This window comes from Limulus polyphemus, unplaced genomic scaffold (assembly GCF_000517525.1).
Source record: "Limulus polyphemus unplaced genomic scaffold, Limulus_polyphemus-2.1.2 Scaffold2192, whole genome shotgun sequence".
Classification (NCBI taxonomy): domain Eukaryota; kingdom Metazoa; phylum Arthropoda; class Merostomata; order Xiphosura; family Limulidae; genus Limulus; species Limulus polyphemus.
In genome coordinates this window covers 33718-56534 of record NW_013667802.1, presented here as the reverse complement: position 1 = coordinate 56534, position 22817 = coordinate 33718, and the positions used below count along the sequence as shown (strand labels likewise).

The following is a 22817-nucleotide window of genomic DNA, read 5'->3' as shown; positions in this document are numbered from 1 at the left end:
AGTAATTTATTGACTATCCATTCATCTATGTCATTGATGTAAATCAAAAAAGAGCAAAGGTCCTAAGACTGAGCTCTGAAATACCCCCCTTGTGATATTAACCCAGTTTGACTGAACTCCATTTGTAACAACCCTCTGCTTTCTTCCATACAGCCACTTTTCTATCCAATTTGCTAACTTATCCCCACACCTACAGAGCGATTTTCTTTACAAGCCTTTTATGTGGCACCTTGTCAAATGCTTTCTGAATTACATTAGCCAACTTCCAATCCTCTGGTAACTGCCCACTTTTCAAGGACTGACAAAAAATAGTAGCAAGTGGACTCACATATCCAATCCTTTACCTCCTTCAAAACCCTTGGGGAAATATTATCTGGCCCAGGAGCCTTATCATTTTTTAAACTTCCCAATTTTTTCTTAACTAGCTCAGAATTAATGCAATCATATTGTTCAACCTTGTCTCCATCTATCAACTGTTCAAGATGAGGAATAATACTTAAATCTTTATCAGTTAAAACTGAAGAAAAATCTTAATTTAATAACCCAGCCATCTAATAACAATCAGATACAAGCCTTCGTTTATCATCCCTTAAGTGTCCTATCCTCATCCTAACATTTTGTTTATCCTTAATGTACTTAAAGAAATCCTTATTGTTAATTTTTACATTTTGAGCCAACCTTTCTTCATACATCCTTTTTGATATCCTAATTTCCTGTTTTACCAACTTTCTTGATACCCTATATCTCCTGTCATATCAGTCAATTAAAATTTCTTAAATTTGTGATGTTTTCCTTTAATTTTATCTCTTATACTCTTTGTGAGCCAACTTGGATTTTTCTTACAGGAATATGTTTATCTTGAATATATAAAATTCATTCTTAAAATTTTTTCACATTTGATCAGTGTCTCCAAATAACTCAGCTGCCAAATTCACAATGTATAATTCTTGTTGCATCTTTCAAAAATTTGTAACCAAAAGATCATTATTCCTTATTTCCATATGCAGCAAAACATCAAACCTTGATGACCACTTGCACCCAGATGTTCCCCAATTTCCATATATAGTGAAGAAAACCATCTTGAAAAGTTTTCTCACTCATGGTTTGACTCTAGCACTCTGAAATTAACATCACCCATAATTATGACCTCATTAACAGCTGAAATCTCAATGTTATTGTAAAGTTTCTCACTAATTTCATCAGTATCATGTGGTGGCTGTAACATATTCCTACTTAAAGCCTTTTCCCTTTATATCTACTAATAGAAACCCAAATAGATTCAATCGCCTTGCTATAATCTTTGATATAATCAACTCACATGTTACATATAATACCACTTTTGCCCTTCTCTCTAGTACTCTATCCTTATTAAATAATATCAAATCTGTATTTCAAGTTAACTTCTGTCATCAAAATCATCTGTGCTTAACCATGTTTCAATTATTCCCATTATATCAAAATCCTCCATTTCTACCTGTGCCCTAAAGTAATCTATTTTATTTCTTATACTTCTAGTATTATAATAGTAACAATTAAGCCTATCCTTAGAACTACTTCTATACTTAATTATATGCTAAACTATTCTCTTCACCTTATAATATTTGCATTTAGTTTATCCTGGCTCTCACCACTATCTAGCCCTAGTATAAATCTCCCTTACACCTGAGTTAAAAGCCTTTGCGAACAAGCCAGACCTTATAACATTCAATGCCAACATTGTCATATCAGTTTATTTTATTATTATTATAATATAATTTAATTCTTAGACTTCAAGCATATTCTTCAAAATTTGTAATTCATTATGCAATCTGAGGAAAACAACAACCATATACTGACCACAAATGTGAACATTCCCAATTTATTTCATCTAATATATTACAGTGATAATTCTAACAGCTATAATAAATTGAACTTCAAACATGTACTTGTTATGTATATTCCTATACTTTTACATGTTATGGCACTTTTTAAAATATCAATGATGTTTCAAATGCAAAAAAATTTCTAATGCTTCTTATGCTGTGTGTGAAAACTTACATGTGCTTAAGACACGTATTTAGTTTTTTCCATCTCAAATAAAATGTCTGGTAAAAGTTTATTCAAAATGAAGGTTAAAAAATTGTTAGATATGTACAAATTTTTTTATTTAACTATGGTGAGATTGTTAAATTTAGTTATTTTTAGATGTGATAGTTTATCACAGGTTTGTTTATGTAACTGTGTGAATTACATGTTGTTTAGTTCAATTGTTGTGAATTGGTGCTTGTTATATTATTGCATCATGTTACTAGAACCTTCTATGTTTTTCTTGAGTATTATTGTATCATAATATCTCGTAGTATGTGGAAAGTTCTAGGTCTCAGTCAGGCTACATATATATATATAGACAACACAGTAGAGAAGAATAATTTGTCTTTTCAGTTGGGTTCAAAATTAACTAAACCAGCTTGTGTGTACTTTTGATGAAATAGAGTCAATTATTTAAAGCTCTGGATACAACTGTGTCAAAATGTTGTACATTTGCTGTTATGTTAAACTTATATTAAGTTTTTCTCCATTATCCATTCAAGCTGTCTCCAACTATTATAAAGTTGAACTTCTAATGGCTCAAGTCACGTGATTAGAGAGCTAGAAAATTTCTCAAAGAAAGAACTGTTTCTCAGCTGTTTACATGAAATTATTCTTTGTTCTTCCTTGCATTATTTACTTAGTGGAAAAAAACATTTTGTGGACCAGTAGCATTGATGTAAAGTATTACAGCTAACATAGAAGGGCAGTCGATGGCAAGAAAAAAAAAGGATTACACAGGTGAGTGATATATTTTTGTTTTTCTTATCTATTCTTTATTTATTATTATCAAAGTAACTAAAATTGTAAAAATTAGAAACTTTTAGGCTAAATTAGGTAATATATAAAAAAATAATGTAAGAAAGGAATTGGCAAAAATTACCCCCCAAAAATTCATAACTCCTGAGTTTGATACATAAAACATTTTTTCGTAACTTCAAATTTTCGTTAACCAGGTGTTCGTAAAGGGGGATCCACCTGTACATTTGACTTGTTTAATAAATATATTATTTTAAAACCAGTGAGTTGTGTGCTGTTTGTATATTGTTGAAAAGTATCACCAACAAGTCACAGACACCTATTGTAAAAAATCTTGCCCATACATAAAACCTTACAAAATTATTAACTTTGTTTTACTGGTAATTTTTCTACTTTTTATTTACTGAGTATAATTAATCTCCCAGTTTTCTTTTCAACAATATTTTTCATATGGAAAAATGTACTTTTATGAACTGAAATAATTTATTTTAACATCAAGTTACTTTTTGTATAAGCAATTTGAAAATAACCATAGATGAAGGCGCAGAAAAAATTAAACAGTGAAACATTTGAGAATACATAATTCATTCATAATTATGATGGTAATGTTTACTGATTATTATTTAAGAAACTTTAATATTAATACATATATATATATATATATATGTACAAAATTTTCAAAAAAATATTTAACAGAAATGTTACAACTTAAATGAAGTAAAAACAGGGAAAAGTAAAATATGCAGTGTAAAAGACCATTTTAAAGTAAATTTTATAAGAAATGTGGGAGAATATTAAAACAAAAGTTGCCATAAATAATTTTTCAGCATAGCTATTATGAAGTTCAAATATAAATATACTCTAAAAGGGTACTCAGTAAGGCATAAATAACTAAAATATTGACTTTGTTTTATACAAGCAAGACAATCCAATAAACAATAAATTTGCAACATGTGTGATTGATGTCTCCAAAATCTTATAGCAGAATCCCTTAAATTCATGCATTCTCAAATAAATAAATAAATTCTATCACAATTTGTAAATTTTCTTCATAAAATTTCTCCAAGTAACCCAAATTAAGTAGTGAAAGTAATTGTGTTAATTCTGATAATGATTTGAAATTAATTTGTTCTGTATGTTTTGTCATATTTTCAATGTGGTTAATGGTTGTATTTGGTCTTATTTTCATCAGAGTAAAATCTTCCAACATTTGAAGTATAGATCTTCCGATGAGCTAGTCTCAACTAATCACATGCATGTTACAGTACAAAGTTTTGTATATAAGAAAAGCTTATATTATAAAAAATAAGATAAAAATCAATAATATCACTAACATAGTTCCAGAAACAACTAGCTACAAAAACTTAATAATTCCTATCATATTACATAATATACACAAGTTTATTTATGAACCCAAAAAACTATTTAATACCAAAAGAAATGTAACTCTAGTGCTTTACTAACACAACTCACATTTCAATTCTGGTATATGCCAGTTGCCTGATGCCAAACACTGTACAGTTGTGGGTCCCACAATAACAAACTCTTCATTATGACAAAACACATCTACTTCTTCATCTGTATCATAAAATGACTTGGTGACATCTGGGGTTATATCTGGAGGTAGCACCTTATACAACGTTTCTACATCACACTTGGAACCTACAAAATGGGAACCAAATCTTCTACTTGTTTCATATAAAGCAATAAAAATGTTTGAAATAAAAAAAAATTATAATTCTTGGTAAGGAGCTTTTTACTCTTTGTTACAAACCTGACATGGGTGATAAGACACTTCAGATAGTTTTATTTAAAATGTTACACTTCATTTACTAATCAATCAACTTTATGTAGCATCTTAAGTGATATAATGTAATTGTATATGAAATATTTATAAGATTTTATATAAAATGAAAAATATATCCTAATTTATAAACATATTTCAATACCAATTACATGAAAAGTTTCAGAAATTTAAAAAAGTACATTTTGATTTAAATTTACAATCCTTCTTAAAGAACCTTAGAGCCCATATCTGGTGCTAGATTTGAAATCCTATTAAAGAACACTACAGCCCATATCTAGTGTTAGATTCACAATCCTGTTAAAGAACACTAGAGCCCATATGTAGTGTTAGATTTGCAACCATGTTAAAGAACACTATTGGCCATATTTGGCGTTAGATTCACAATGCTGTTACAGAACATTGGAGCCCATATCTAGTGTTAGATTCACAATCCTGTTTTAAAGAACATTACAACCCATATCTGGTGTTAGTTTCACAATGATGTTACAGAACATTGGAGCCCATATCTGACTCATGTACATTTTGGTGTCAAGTGATTTCTGCTGATGAAAATAAGGAATGCTTCATACATAAAAAAATATAACTAACACCATGTAAATTCATATTTTGTGCAATCATTCATCATCATCATCAAGGTCTTTTTCACCATTAAAGGATCATACTTCAACAACTGTTTTTACTTAATGATATTATTTTCAAGGTAAAAAATTAAAATCCACAAGTTTTATTTATTTTTCTGACTATAATGACACAAAAATGTTCTCTTTTGACTTTCTTTTTAATAATTGTGCTTAGGACTGTTTAATTATTTAGTTGTCTTTTCAAGAAAATCCATCATCTTTGTACCTTCTTGTTGATGAATTGTTAGAGCTGGAAAACATTGTCCCTATTATATGTTTAGCTAACAGTTCCCTTTTTTCCAATTCGAAATTCTTCTTATCTTGAATCATTTTGTCTGTTTCTTTTTCAGATTTCTCTCTAACAGCTTTAATTACATTTGGGCTTCAATATTTTCCTATTGCACTTGACAACATATTATTTCCTTCTTTCATTGATTCCTTCGTACTTTGCATTTTAGGCTTGTCTTCACTCTCTTACTTCAACAACTCATAGCCCCCCAATGGCACAGCAGTATGTCTGCAGACTTACAACATTATACACTGGATTTCAATACCCATGGTGAGCAGAGTACAGATAACCCATTGTGTAGCTTCGTGCTTAAACAACAAACAAACAAATCAAAAACTCATTTTTCTTTATCATAAAGTCTCCACACACTCAATTCATATTGGAGATTTTGAATTTCCAAGATTGGACTATCACTTGTACTTTATGGCACTGGAAAACAAAAGAATATGGATCAACTAAGTGTAGAAGGATCATCCAGAAAGACACCTGCTTCAAGTTGTAAACCAGCTGCACAGTATCTTGTAGAGTACAGATTACAATTCAGTGGTAAAAGCTATCCACATGACCCAGGCAACAGTACACAATATAATAAAGGTCTCTGCTTGAAAAAGCAGCATAAGTTGCTTCCATGACATACCCAGAACAACTGTAGAGGAAAAGACTAACTGTATGAATGGGAGGATGGAAAAAGGCAACACATGGTGATGCTCAATGAAGCATATGTGTACCTTCAGAAATGTAACAAGTCTAATGCTATTTTCTACTGGTTAATGGGTGAAAACCTTTTCAATAGTAGGAAATGGCACATCATGAAACATTTTCTATGGGATTCATGCTCATCACTGGACACTGCACCAGGGACAAGTTAGGGAGCAGAAGAGCACATACAAAGGTGAAGGTGAAAACTGCTTAATATGAGACCACTATTCTGGACCCTTTGTACCACACAGAATTAAGGGATATGTAAAAAAACAAGGCCATAGATTAGGGTTAAATGGAAAATGAAATGTATATTTATGCTATTTCATATAAAGACATACTATTCAAGCCACCAGATACAGTGCCTATATATTTCTGTGATTGGACTGTTGAAACAAGTGCTGGAAAATCATCATCCTTTGGCACTACAGAGTTATAGAAAGCATGCAGTGAAGAGTAGTATGCTTTAGTCCTGAAAGCCTTCTGACAGATCCTCTTGCAATAGAAACTATGCTGCTGGGCTATTTTAAGTAGGTTTTGCTAGAGAGACAGAGAGAGAGAGAGCAGAAAGACACAGATTGTAAGAATCACAGGTTAGTAGGGATGGGCAAAAATCCCTATCTCCTTTACTCATGAAGTCCACGAGTGATGGTCCTCAGGATATTGATAAAAAAACGTGATATATAGATATAGATACATCACTGGATAAGCAGCCAATGGTCTTACAGAAACACCCCATCTCCACAGTGAGCATTATAGAAGTATACAAATATAGTGCTAAGATATAAAATTCAGCATACCTGACCAGGCAACACCTGCCACCAGGTGGAATCCTGAAATATGATGTATATCGACAAAATAAGAAAAAAAAAAGATGATGACTTACCCCAGTCAAAGGTGAACAGACGTGTGTAGAATAGCCTGAGGAAAAAAATAGCTATTTTGTGCAGAGAAAGAGTGACAAATGTATTAGAAGTTGTTCACATACCAGCCTGAAAGATCTCCTTCAAAAGATGGTGGTGTCAAGCAGTGAAAGACTTAGTTAGATGACATGCCAGAGATACGTCAAAATATGCCAGTCATATGAGTTGACGAACCCAATCCATGAGTGTAATAGGTGAAAGATCACAGGAAACAGAGAAGTGCCATGTAACAATTAGACAGGAATGAGAACAATGAAAGGAGATAGTACAAGCCAAATAACATAGTAGGGAACAATATTTGTTTTGAATTTTGTACAAAGCTACACAAGGGTTATCTTCACTAGTAGGGAACAAATTGGTCAAAGTAGATGATCCAGATCTGAATGGGAATACAGGTGAGAAAAGGAAGGTAAGGAAATAGGAGAAAAGGCAAAACAACTTTCCTGGACAGCCGAAGTACAGGAAAGGAATGCTCGATCCCAATAAGGAATAACATATAAAGAATGGTAAAGGATGGCATAAATATTGGAGCGATGATGACCACATGCCAGGAGGGGAGGATTTAAGTTTTAAGAGAAAAATGGTACAAGGAACAAACTGCAAAGAGTTCAAGGGAGAACTGGACAGAATGTGAAGAACAACATTGAGATCCCAATCAGGCAGAACAAAGGAATGTGGCAGATGGACCAGATGAAAGAAACAGAAAAACCTAGGGAAAAGAAAGCTTTCTGGAAATGTGAGAATAGAGGGTGTTTGACAGGCCAGCTCTATAAAGAGAAACAGTTCAAACTGAATAACCCTGATCAAACAACCAGATAAAGAACTGGAACAGGTGAGGAACAGAAATACAGGAGGGTTGGAAGCAATGGGAAATAGACAAAAGCAAGACCTATGCCTCTGGTACATAGACAAAGAAGAAGGGCGAATGGTGCAGGCAAGGAAAGATACGACATGAGAGATGAGTTCATGAGCTAAGGCAAAGGACTGGACAAAATTCACATGGAAAGATGAAGTGTGGTAATGCCGGGATAAGAAAAATGTCAGGTTGAAGTTAACTGAGGAGTGTGCAGGACAAAGAAAAGGGCATGGTTTATTGCTCTAGTAAGGGCCATAGCAGAGAGAACCATGTCTGAGCGGCCAATACAGCAGCAACACAAGAAGGAGTGGTTGTGATAAGGAAAAAACCAGAAGATGAGTCGGATTGGAGGGTAGGCTTATAGGTGAAGACCCCTCCAATCTTGACTGAAACACCAACCCTCAGAGCTGAGGGGTGAGGAACTGGAGACCAAAAAGGAAGGAAATTTGGCATACTAGACCCACAGAAAAATGTGATGAAAAGACCATTCTGTGGAGAACCTAGTGGAGAAGTGATAAGAGATTGGCCACAAGATTCATAACTTGGGAACATGACATGCCAGAATAGTCATGCAATGGTCATAGGCCTAGTACACAAAATCCAGAGTCTGAACAGACAGATTTGTACTTGGTTCCCTCTTGCTTGGTGATAAACCTGGTGACAATGAAATTGTCAGAATGAACCATAACCACCCTTCCCTGCAGGAATGGAAGGAAAGGATAATAGCTCGATGACCTGCCAAAGGTTCCAGGATGTGGATATGGAGAGTAGCCTTCTCGACTAACCACCGACCCACAATCTCTGAGGAATCAAGGAAAATGAGATGGTCAAAGGGATCGAGAAGGAAGTTCCACTGGTTGAGAAGCATCCAATGAAGGGAATGAGTGCTTTCAAGGAAGCCCATATCTCCAAAAGAGAGAGAGCCTCACATGCAGAGAGAGAAAGAGAAGGTATGGCAAATGTGACTGTCCACTCTACTATATCCTGGAGCTGATGTGAAGAAGGCTGGGCTCAACCAAAAAAGGAAGTGAAGAGAACCCCCAAATGAATAAGATACTGTGAGGGGATAGTAAAGGACTTCTCCAACCTAAAAAAAAGAAACCCCACCGAGAAGCTTCTCAAAGGAGGATGCAGGTTTGAGTGACTGAATAGGCACAGGAAGAGGCAAGTAGAAGCCTGTCATCCATGAAATTCAAGTCCAAAAACCCAGTGTGTGAAAATGACGTGCTAAAGAGCATACCACTTCACAAAACACATATGGAGCTGATGAAAGACAGACTGGTAGTGCCCAGAATTGAAAGGCAAAACCCTCATAGATGAATCAAAGAAAAAAAAGTGACACTGTGTCAGGAAAAACCCACTGCAGTGAGAGGTAGGACTCCATGATAAAGCAAAGCATCTCCAGATAAGTATACAACCAGGACAGATCAATGAAGAGATTCTAAACTCCTGTATATTTGTAGACAAAGAAAGATGGGAGTAAACTCTTGGTTGAGTGGGCACCACTTCGATAGCTCCTTTGTGTAGTAGGACTCGAACAGACTCAACAAGAGGATTAGATAAGGTACGATCCTGAGGAGGAGTGAAATAGATCTGGGAAGTGGGTAGAGGGGGAGCACAATGGAAGTCAGAAACCCTCAGAGCAAACCCGTATAAATAATGGAACTGTCATGAAGAATAGCTAAAAAGACACAAAATCGACCTAAAACAATATGTAACACCTAAAGTATACAACCACAAAAGGGACTGAGAAGATAAACAACCCTTCAATATAGAACTTACAAGTCCACTCATGGAAGCTATAAAACAACAAGCACGAAAATAAAACCTACCCTAAATAACATGAGAATAAAAAGGTATCCAGTTAACAAAAACAAAGTTTGGCTCAAACTAATCCCCAATTAGATGTGACTAGTAGCAAAGAAAAATAATTTACAACTAAATAACATTAACAGTGAAAAAAATAAATAAACAAATTAAAGAAAGAAACAAACTACAAATGCAAGTTTTAAACAAAAGAAACCTAGATGGTAAAAGAAGTATAAAATTGGAATTAACCCAACACTGAGCAGAGAAAACATGAATAACATAAATTATCAAGTGCAGAAATTAAATCCATCTACACAAGCTCACATAAACACATTGAACATAAGTATATCTAAGGGGAGTGAGAAATACATACTGAAAACTTACTACAGATCTCTTGGGAAAAGAACAATACCTAACCCAGCAGATTACGAGGAGGCACGATAGCAGATAGAAAGTTTCATAGAAAGAAACTTTCCACACAGTAGTACTATCCCTCTGCACAAAAATTTTAACTTGAAAGGAAAAAATCGCCAGTCGAACGTTAGACTCGAACTCCACACAAACTAAAGCCTGTGCCTCTCCAGCAGGCATCATCGACCCTGAGCACAGGGGTCTAGTGTTAGAACCATTGTCTACTTATGGCGGAAAAATTATCATCCGCCATATTAAATCTCGAATTCATATGAACAAAGTATAATTCAGGAAACAGAAATATCTCAAAAAGAAATGAGTAGAAACAATGGAAATCAAACACAAGAAGTTGAAACTGATATTAATTGGTAATTAAGCACAATCAAAAATTTGATATTCACATGAACAGTGAGTTAAAACACATGTCTATATACTAGAATGCCAGTTGAGAACGTGAGGATTGTGCTACAATGGTAGAGGGAGGTACCTGCGCTAGTATAGGTGGCACAGTATGCTTGTTGGAGGGTAGTCACATGATCAACACAAGTTGCTGCAATGACGCAAAAAATATAGGGGTATAAAAAACTGGTGTGCTGTTAAAAATTTTAGCAATGTTTATAGAGTAAATGAAAGCAAATGGTTGAGATGAGGTAGTACTGTTTCGGAAAATATTATTATTACTTGTCAAAATAAAGAAGCAAAAAATGAGTTTAGAACAGACTAATATTTATCATTATAATTTTATGTACATGTTTGAACTGATGCATTTGTTGACAGTTTAGGATACAAAAGGTGATAAGTGATGACAGCCACTACACCACTTTAATAATTATTTTTTTACTTACCATTATTAAGTCTACATGAGAGTAATACAAAACCTTGAAGTTTCTTTAACCCTCTTTTAATATTTATGGTTTCTCTAGCTATATTGTGTTATAACAAAAAATATGTAAAAAAAAAATCACTTCCATTTGTTTCATGCATAACATGCTATTTTCAAACTTATTTTAATTCTATAAGTAATTATTAGTGATTTACCATGGATACATGCTGGTAGTATGCCAGACCATCTACCATCATTTTGACACAGCAAACGTTGTGGTCCATCAAGTTGCAAAGGTGGTTCACAGGAGAAGTCAGCCCAACTTCCTTTGTTTTGCATATTACTGTATTTGATAAGTAAACCTTCTGACAACAATATTGGAGAACAAAAATTACCTAAAACAAAAACAATACCACACACTGTAGAGTATATTATATTTAGTTTTTAATATAAAAAATCTTTAATAGAAGCTATTAGACCACAAAAACAAACCACGCAATATTAACTAAAACATTGATTACATCACTAAAGCTGTGCAATATAACTTAAGTTCAAATAGTTCTACATGTCCATGTCTGGTAAAAATCATTACTTAAATTAACAATAGAAAGGTTATAATTAAATTATATAGCATCTAAGTAGTCAGTAAAATTTAAAAAATTTTTCATCAGAACTTAAATCCCATATTTTGATTAAACCAGTGAATTATTTTTTACATTTTTATTAATCATAATTTAACTTCCTAAATAGTCAGTATCAAAAATCTTTGTTTAGATAAGCACTCAGTCAATATAATATAATGTATTCAAATGTTTTAAGCATACCATGCCTAATAACATGCTTAAATACAATAATATAGGGAAACCTCCATGTCTTATTATTTAGACTAAAGGTGTACATAAATCTAAAATAATAATACTAAAACTAGCAGATGTAGCATTATTATAGTCAACCCACACAAACTATGTATTTTATTATCTATTTTATATTGTCTATAGTTATATTTAGTTAATTAAATCCATAATTTAGGCCTATGAGATATCATTGTGAATGTGGAGATGATACTTTATGTTATCAGTAAAATACATGATATATATATTAATTATGTCAATTTTAATTACAATTGTATAAACAAAAGCTTACCAAGAGAAAGGGTAGTAATAATAACTACAATTTCAAACTTAAGCACATATTCACATTATTTTGTGAAGTCAACATAAAAGCAGTCTCTTTAACTCCAACTAAAATACACCAAAATTAAACACACATATATATATAACTGCAGGAAATACCAGGGGTTGGGGCAAGAAAGGTCTCAATTTAATAGACATTATAATAATTTATGGCCTTAAAATCTCAGTGTTTTCTACAATTATATATACATAAATTATTTTTACTTTGGCAAAAATAGTTTCCCAGTTATCAAATCCTTTGGCTCTAGTTTTCTTAACTATTCTTAGTGTTTGTTAGCATATAATTTTAAGGGAAATGGTGTGAAAATGAGGTTGTTACTATTTTATTTCAGTGATGATTTGGATTGTTAAATGTAGTTCTTATAAATGCAAGTAAAGGAACGAACAATTTAAAAATCAGAAGAAGTCCTATCTTCACTTGAACTTGTAAAGGACACATGAATATTAATAAAATTAATGTAAAGTACATTTGATAATGAATGTGATTCAGCACAAATGTCAGAATATGATGTTCCAGTGACAGAATTTCAAGCTGATGGTTACAAAACTTCCACAAATATGATATTACAAAAAGTGTAAAAATGATGTCAGGAAAATTAATCCAAATGTAAAGCATAGGTCATGGATTATGGAAATCCACTGCAGAATTTGTGGATTACTGGATTAAAAAGGTTTTGAAGCCAAAATCATGTAGGTAACTTCTAATAATTCCAAAACGAAGGAAAACAATACCTATGAGGATATTTTCAATAAAATTTGGCAAATAGATATAACACCATGTAAAGTGGCACTGACTGATTTACAACTCATCAACTCAGAGTTATTGGTTTTCATGCATATGTTTTCAAAATCTGACCTCAATAATTAAAAGAATTCAGAGGAATAGGTCAAATCATAAACTCTCATGCAAAAAGACAAATGCAATGCTGAATTTCACTACCAAATAAGAATAAAAAATTGAAAACAGGTGTATTTTTAAACTAAAATGGACAGGTAGATACCCATTCTGAGGCAAAGAATTGTACTTATCAATTTTATAAAAGAACAAGAGATGCCAATGTTTGGCCAAGGTCAGATATGTCAGTTGACATATTTTGAGTTGACTTCTACATTTTATGTTTAAGGGTCAAATATCTTCTCAGTCTGATTAATGTTTTCTTACTTTAGGTGTTACTTATTGTTTTATGTTTTAGATTGATTTTCTTTGTTTCGCAGATGTGTTACATTTAAGCTCTTTGTTGATTACAAATTTTTAAGTTTTTGCTACTTCATTAGTTCTGTGTACTTTCTTCAATTTATTTAGTTTATGTGTCTTTTTGGATACACTTCACGACAGTTCAGTTCTTTTTACGGGTTCTCTATGAAGGTTTCTGACTTCCATTTTGCTCTCCCTCTACTCATTTCCCAGATCTCTTCCCCTCTTCCTCTGGATTGTATCTTGTCTGGTCATCTTGCTTAGTCTGTGTCCTACTCCAAAATGGAGCTATGAAATGTGTGGAGTCCATTCATCTAGGAGTTTACTCATGTCCTTCTTTGTCCGTATACACGGGAGCTTATAGTCCTTTTCTTGATCTGTCTTGGCTGTATACTTATCTGCTTCACCATGAAGTCCTATCTCTCACTTAGGTGGGTTTTTATACCTCAGTGTCACTTTCTTTTCTTTGGTTCCTCTAGGTGAGTTGTGCCTTCTTGTTTGTGGGTGGTATGCTTTTGCACGTCATCTTCATTTATTGGGTCTTCAGATTCACATTTCATGGATGACAGGCTTCTGCTTGCCTCTTCCTGTGCCCATTCAGTCACTCACGCCTGCTTCCTTCTAGAAGAAGCTTCTCAGGTGGATTTTTTTTTTCTGGTTGGAGAAGTCTTTTACTAACTCCTCACAGTATCTTATTCATTTGGGGGTTCTCCTCATTTCCATTTTTGGTCAAGCCCAGCCTTCTGCACTTTGGCTTGAGGATATTGAGGAGACAGGCACATTTGCCATCCCTTCTCCTCTCTATGTCCATGAGGTTCTCTCTATTTTGGGATGTGGTCTTCTTTGGAAGTGTTCATTCCCTTGGGTAGGACACACATGCATTCCCTTCATTGGATACTTCTTGACCAGTGGAACTTCCCTCATGATCCCTTGGACCATCCCATTTTCCTCAATTCCCTTTTTGGGTTGGTGGTCGTTCGAGGAGGCTACTCTCCATATCCATATCCTGGTACCTTGGCAGTTAATTGGGCTCTGTATTATTTCCTCCCTTTCCTGCAGGGAAGAATGGTTTTGGTTTATCTGCAATTCCACTATCATCAGCTTTATTACTAGAAAGGAGGAATCACGTACTGATCTCTGTCTGGTCAGACTCTGGATTTTGTGTATTGGGCCAGTGACCTTGACATGACTATTCTCCACCAGGTTCTCCACAGAGTGGTCTCTTCATCCTCACATTTTTCTGTGGGTGTGTTCTCAACAGAGAACACTGCATCTTTGTATTTGTTTCCCATTCACTGGTACATCAAACTTCCTTCTTTAGTCTTCAGTTCCTCACTCTTCAACTGTGAAGATAGATGCTTTCAGTCAAGATTGGATGAGTCTTCACCTATATGCCTATCCTCCAAGTTTACTAATCTTCTGTGCCTTTTTCCTTACCCAGACCAAACCTTGTTGTACTCTCCTGGTTCTTCTGTATAGCTCACTCAGATGTGGTCCCTCTACAATACACCTCATCCTGTTCTCTGTCCTGTCTGTTTTTCAGTCATCGCCGATCTGACGTTTTTTATCCAGACGTCTATACACCTCTTCTTTCAGAGTGACTTTTACCTGGTCATGTGCCTCAGCTTAGGGGATCGCCCCTATATGCCTACTCTCCATTCAGACTGATCCTCTTCTGAGTCTTTTCCCTTATCTAGACCCCTTCTTCTTGTGTTCTGTTGGTTGCTCTGGGTTGGCCAGCTTTGACATAGCTCCCTCTGCTTTGTCCCTTCATGGAGGAACACTCACTGCCCCTTTCCCTGTTCTACTCGCTCCTCTATCCACTGTGATCAGTCATTTTTCATTCCATCATCACCATCCTTTGTCTTTCTGTGTATCTTTTGTCTGGTCTCGTGCCTCAGCTCAGGGACTCACCTGTGTGTTGCATCTTTCATTGCATACACGTTTCGCCCTTCCTCTTTGTCTATGTACCAGAGGCTTAAGTATTACTTCACTCTTTGATCTTTTCCCAGAGCTTCCAATCCTCCTGTACTTCTGTTCCTAACCTGTCCCAGATCTTCATCTGGTTGTTTTTTCAGGGTTTGCCTGTTTCAACTGTTGCTCTGTATAGAGCTGCCCTGTCACACTCCCTCCTTTTTCCCTCTTCCAGATAAGTTTCTCTTCCCTGAATTATTTCATTTCTTTCATCTGGTCCATCTGACACATTTCTTTTGTTCTGCTGGATTGAGATCTCCATATTGTTCTTCCTATCCTGTCCAGTTCTCCCTAGAACCCTTTGCAATTCGTCCCTTGTAAGATATTTCTCTGACCTCAATCCTCCCCCTCCTGGTATGCGGTCTTTGTTGTTCTGATTTTTCTGATGTCCTTTATCATTTCTCATATGTTTTTTGGACAGCTAGATCTGGCATTCCTTCCCTGGACTTCGGCTGACCAGGTAGGTTGTTTTGCCTTTTCTCCTCTTTCCTTCCTTTCCTTTTCCCATTTGTTTCTGGATCATCTCCTTTGTCCTGCTCATTCCCTGCTCTGTTATTTGCTTGTACTGTCTCCTTTCATTTTTCTCATTCCTGTCTCATTGTTCCATTGCATTCCCATTTCCCCTAATCTTTCTCCTATTACACTCACGGGTTGGATTCGTCAACTCCTACACCTGGCATATATTTGGATGTGTCCCTCGCAGGTTTCCATTTACATATTGTTTCTTAACCCCTAATTTGTCATTTTACTCTGTCTTTACCTGCTTGACTCCACTGTTGTTTGGAGGGAATCTTTTATGCTGGTATGTGGACAACTCAAATAAACTTTCGTCGTCCTTTCTCTGAATAACTTCACTGTGTCTTCTTCGGGCCACTATCCTGTGGCGATTCTACACGTCTGTTCACCTGTGACTGAGGTAAATCGTCATATTATTATTATTTTTCCCTTTTATCGTTGCATATACATCATGTTTCAGGATCCCACCTGGTGAAGGGGGTTGCCTGGTCAGGTATGCTGAATTTTATATCGTAGCACTATATCTGTATACTTCTCCAATGCTCACTGTGGAGATGGGGTGTTTCTGTAAGACCACCAGACACTTTTCTGGTGGTGTATCTATATCTCTATATCACATTTTATTTATCAATATCTATCTATCTATATATCCTGTGGACCATCACTTATGGACTTCATGAGTAAAGCAGACAGGGATTTTTGCCCATCCCTACTGACCCGTGATTCTTACAATCCAGTCTTTATGCTCTCCAAAATAGGGAAATGCAGACCCCCATTGCACTGTCTCCAGTGTGGTTCCTCCTGACCCCCTCTTTCTTCTAGTGGAGTGGTGGACTATGGAGGTTTCCTCTCAAGTGGGTTTTGTATGATAACACAATCTCATAGCTATATGTACCCACTCGATGAGACCTCCAGACCCCCCCCCCCCAAATCCAAATGCATTTCCTCCTTCTTTCTTCTACTGGAGCACAAGGGTCCTTGCCACATCTGATTCCAAGTCACTGGAGTGATGGACCGTAGAGGTTTCCTCATGACTGGGTTTTGTACAATAACACTATCTCATAGCCATATGTACTCACTCACTCAATGAGAAGAGGGTTATTGTCATTATTCTGCATATTATACACACAATATGGCATGAAATATATTATGCAAGGCTTTTCCACTGGATGTTTTCTGCCCAGATGGACTGTACTTGACATAATCCAATGTATACCAAGGAGCTTCCCCTAGATATTATTTGCCTGGGTGGACCTCACTTGGCTATCTTGATATCAATCCAAGATGCTTCCCCTGTATGTTTTATGCCCAGGCAGACCACATTTGACCTATTCATATATGGTCCTCTATGGTTCTCTTTGGTGGATGAAGAGCATACTTGTTCCAGACATAGTGCTATACCCCCACAGGTGTGCCTCATATTTTATTGCGGCACACTTGCTTTTTTATGGCAGTCATTCTCCGCTCGATTAATTGTTTTTGTGCCTTCACCAGCCCCTCCACCTTTCCAATGTTGTATTCTAGCTTTGAGTGACTAAAGGTAGTACTGTTTCAGAAGTTAACATTTTCTAACACTGAAAATGCATTTCTGATAGGTACCTACCTCCACTCACCCACTCCCCACTGATTTGCTGGTGTTTTTTGAGTTTGTGTATGCCAATTTTCGAAAGTGAGGATTGTGCCGCAAGGGTAGAGAGCGCAATAGGATTGGTGGAGGGTGATCACATGATAAGCACATATGTTGCTGCAATGACACAAAATATATAGGGGCATAAAAGACTAGTGCATTTTGAAAAGTTTTCCAATGCCTAGAGGGCAAATGAAGGTTTTAGAAAATGTTAACATAAAATATGCAACTAAGAAAATATGCAAGAAAATACTTAAGAGATACATCAGGCAAAGTGTATGTTGATTATTATTAACAGCATATCAGATTTTAGCCAGTAGAAAATTTCATTGTACTATTTGCTGAATATCAGCCACCATAGTCTTCAACATCCAGATGGCATCTCAGTGTTCCAAGATCAATGCATACATCATAATAGGAAATTAGACTGATCAAAAGATACTATTTTATATTATTCTTACTGGACACCTGTCGAAGGCCAGTAAAGAGTCTTGAAAAAATTATCTGTCTTATTGTGATATAATACCACACAAACACTAATCTATCTCGTTTTTACTTCTTTTTTAACTTCTTAGTTGGCATATATCAAGCAATATTTTTTCTCTGAAGTTAAGCTTCTGTTTAAAAAAATGTTGTGTTGTAAAATCCAGTAACTGTTTTATTTATACTAGAAATAAATGACATAATTTATCCTACTTTATGCTAGATCAATACCAAAATACCTTAAAATTTATTAATATGGATTTATTAACAGTGTGAATTAAAATTAGCTGCAATTTCTCAAACAATCACACTTTATTTCTGGAATCAAATTATATGTGGCATCTTTAAACATGCATACTAGAGTAAGTTTACAGTACTGTTGAGCAAAGAAGTATCACTACTTAATAAGAAACTACACCACTGCTAGCTTGAAAGCATACTCTGTTAAAGAACTGATATTATTACTATACTAATTATAATATTAGTTATAAAATAATGTTACAACATTATCTCTATTTCAACATCTTTTTATTAACAATGCATCTGTACTGCAACAATTATAATGTTATTTAGTAATATAGATAATAATACTTTTTAATTCATCACTATCAACTCCTAAGTGACTATATCAGAAATACTAAATCTTACAATACCACAAACCAGTTTTGCATGCCAACATTCTGATACAAATAGATAGCTTTTTTTTTCCCTCAATAACTGCATGATTACCTGAAATATAGCAGAAAGGAGTTTGTTCAGACCACTTTCCTGTTGTTAAACATTTTGCTTCCTTGGTTCCTGTAAGATGCAATGGCTCTTGGCAAGTAAAGCTAACAATACTATTAAATTGTCGATTATTTTCATAATTGACTTCCAGTCCTCTGCTTCTTGGGATCTCTGGGCATTCTGTCTCTGAACATTAAAAAGAAATATTTTAATATAACATGGCTCCTAGTATTTCTCTCAAATGAATAGTAACACCTTTAGATATTACTGAGTTTAGTAAGTGATAATACATAATAGGGAGATTAAGAAATCTGCAACAGGTAAGTAATTCAGAAATGAAGAGATATAGGAAAATAACTGTTATGGTAAAAATACGAATCAAAATGGAACTTCTTTAATAAAAGTGTCAAAAAACATAGGATTAGAAGATCTAATCAAAAATAATTATGCATATGAACAATTACTTCTATATTTATCTTTTCTCAAAAACTGTAATTTTTCAGACATTAACACTTCAGTCCTTTTGAATAATACATATTAGGCTTTACTCTTCTTTTCTTATATAAGCATTTTCAAGACTGTCCAAATGTTACAAGTTTATGTTGTGCCTGAAATAAACACCTATATACTTCTTTAAAACTGGAACCAGCTGAACAGTACCATATAGTATTTTATAAAGAAATAGTCAAAAAATAGTTTTCTCAACAAACAACAAAAATAGACAAGTATAGCTTCATTGTTAATATCAATATCTGTCAACTTAATATGAACACTGAGAACTGATGCTTTTCATAACTGAAGCATTTAGAACATTTGTTAAAACTGCAATGTAATGCACAAATATACAGACATACTGTACTTATAATTTATTAATGATTTCAAATCATACCTAAAACTACTGTAAAGAATATTATAAAAGAATGTAAAAGAACTGCAATCAGTTTTGTGATTTTCATTGCATTTAAGAAGCCAAGTAATGTCCTTTGCTCTACCAGTTTAAGTACTTTACACTACAGCAAGTTATGTAAAATATCCAGCCAAGAAACAAACAACACTAGAGAACCCAATAATAATCTGGTTTAGGTTGTGTGAGATTCTGTAAATTAAACAACATATATCTCACTTGTTTCATTTATCAAATTTTCAATGAATCTTTTCATAATATTTCATCCTAACTGGTTCATGACAAATCTTAACGATTGAAACCAATCTGCTTCTTTATAAAACACTTTTTCCAATGTGACTATCCTCATTTGCACGTTCAGGATGGACCAAGTGCACAGTTATCTGACATTCACAGTGAAGAGATCAAGGAAAAATGTTAGTAATTTGTTACAGATGGAATGAAAGAAACAAAACACAATGCAAGTTAGAGAAAAAATACTTTATTTTTGGAAATCAATAATATGATACAATTAGGGCTGATGATTTAGTTGTGTTTGTTTGTTTGTTTTGAATTTCGCGCAAAGCTACACAAGGGCTATCTGCACCAGCCGTTCCTAATTTAGCAGTGTAAGACTAGAGGGAAAGCAGCTAGTCATCACCACCCACCGCCAACTCTTGGGATAATGGGATTGACCGTCACATTATAATGCCCCCACGGCTGAAAGGGCAAGCATGTTTGGTGTGACAGGGATTCGAACCCGCGACCCTCAGATTGCGAGTCGAGTGCCTTAACCACCTGGCCATGCCGGGCCGATTTAGTTGTGAGAACTATGATATCTAACTATGGATTTAACTCAGAATGGTACAGCTACAGAAATACAAAGGAATAAACATTATTTAAATGAAGAATAAATATACAAAAAATTAAATTAAAATAGCTTCACTTTGGAATAAAGTAGAAAATATCTGGTTCACTAACAGGTACAAAGGATCAGCAGACTGAAAAATTGAAAAGAAAAACATTTGAATCTCTACAAAAGGAATTATTCTACTTGAAAATGCCAAAACTATTCTCACAATCCACATTCTCATTGTAATCAGATCACAAGCACATGTGCAAAACAATGTAACATAACATAATTTTTGGGAAAAATAAGGGACCTGTTGGTCCTTCTTTGCTGTCCTATCCTCTAAACTAAACTAAAACTATTAAAAATAAAATAGAAATAAATCTTAAAGCCAGCCCTTATCATTCATATACTTATCAAGCTTTCTTTTAAATTCACTTAAATTTACTGCCTCCACAACATCTGAAGGCAACCCATTTCAAATGCCAACCACCCTGTTAGAAAAATAAAACTATCTTAGCTGAAAATGACTCCTACCCTGCCAAAATTTATATTTGTCCCCTAGTCCTACCATTCTCACTGTTAAGTATGAAAAAAGATGATGCATCAACACCATCAATTCTCTTTACAACCTTAAACACCTTAATCAGATCCTACTAGCTCTTATTTTTTCAAGAGAAAACAATTTGAGAGATTTTAACCTCTTCTTGTATGACAGTACCTCCATCCCAGGCACCATTCTAGTAACTCTCCACTAAACCCTTTCCAACAATTCATTGTCCTTTTAAAGGTAAGGAGCCCAATACTGAACATAATATTCCAAATGTGGCCTAACCAGTGACCTATACAATGAAATTATAACCTCTTTAGACTTGTATTCAATATTTCTGTAGATACAACCTAAAATCCTATTTGTCCTACTAATAGCAACAGCACACTGCTTGGATGGCTTAACAGACTGATCAACTATTACACCAAGATCCCTTTCTTTCATGGCACTGTTAAGGTTATTCCCATCCAAGTTATACTTATGATTCAAATTATGATAACCCACTGCATTATCTTGCATTTAATATAATTAAAACTCTTTTGCCATTTATTTTCCCAACTCACTAATTGATCTAAATCCTTTACCAAATTAGCAGCATTCTCTTCACAGCTAGTGACACTCAAGGAAGCTAGAACATATAATTTTGTGTAATATGATATATTTCACATCACGTGGATTTCTCCAGGTGCTATACATTGTCCTGCTAATACATCAGCAATGGGCTGTGGATAAGCTTAAACCCACTAATTCAAGTAATCAACAATAACTAGCACATACCAAGTGCATTACTGTGTTCACTTTCTAGGTGTTTGCCAACTCCCATGATATTCTCTGTAAATCTCTGCCAGTTTTCCTTGACACAGCTGGCTTTACCTGTGGGTAACTCACACAGGATAGTGTTTGAACCATTACTCAACATCTTATGGGTTGGGGCCAGTATTTCACCAAGTTTTTTTCAGAATTGGTAAACATTCTTTTTTTACCCACAATGTGGTTGAGAAGCTCTACTTGTATATGCATGAGTGAAAATTTCCATGTTTTCAACTTCAAACTTGCCTATCTTATCTGCTGAAAAGCCATTCTCAAGTTTTCAGCAGTATACTGAAACAGCTAGGTAACCAAACACCAGCATGTTGTCTACATAGATCAAACATCTCTCACACTGCAGTCCTCTAAAAGCAACTTTCATCAGCTATTCAGAAGAGCAGGTGTGTTATACACACTAAATATTATGATGTGGAATTCTTGCAAACTATCTAGAATTCTGGAAGCAGTCTTACATTTGCTCCCTCATCCACCTCATCTTATTATAACCCAGAAAATGGGTCTAATATGCTGAACCAATGACCAGGAGAATAGCATAAAACTGGGCCACTAATTCACTTGCCTCAAGTCAACACAGAACCTTTATGAACCTTACTTCTTTTTAACAATCACTACTGAAGAGGACCAAGTACTCTCCAATGGTTATATTATTCCAGCTTCCAACAACTGCTGTATCTCAGGATCATAGCATTGGCTATATCCAGCACAGCAGCTGTTTGATAAAATATGAATCTCCTGTATCTATGTGGTGATGAGCTATTACTGCCTGATTCAAATAGCCATCTGCTACTTCAAATATATCATAAACATATTCATGTAGCATCTCAATGAGTTTCTGTCAGTTGCTGTATCCAAATAGCTTGCAAAGTCCTTGATCAATTATCTCAAATATACTTCCAGCCATACATTTACTCTTGAATATAATGAGGAAG

The 22817-nt window shown here is 34.8% G+C and overlaps 1 protein-coding gene across 1 annotated transcript in view; it reads right to left on the bottom strand.

Moving 5' to 3' along the window:
• Positions 1-22817, bottom strand: part of LOC106466222 (locomotion-related protein Hikaru genki-like) — a 54315-nt gene that overhangs the window by 3885 nt on the left and 27613 nt on the right. Inside the window, exons 6-8 of the mRNA XM_013926471.1 lie at positions 18781-18963; positions 11279-11458; positions 4300-4488 (exon numbers count right to left, since the gene is read on the bottom strand). Coding sequence (XP_013781925.1) covers positions 4300-4488; positions 11279-11458; positions 18781-18963 — 552 coding nt within the window. The remainder of the gene's footprint in view (positions 1-4299; positions 4489-11278; positions 11459-18780; positions 18964-22817) is intronic.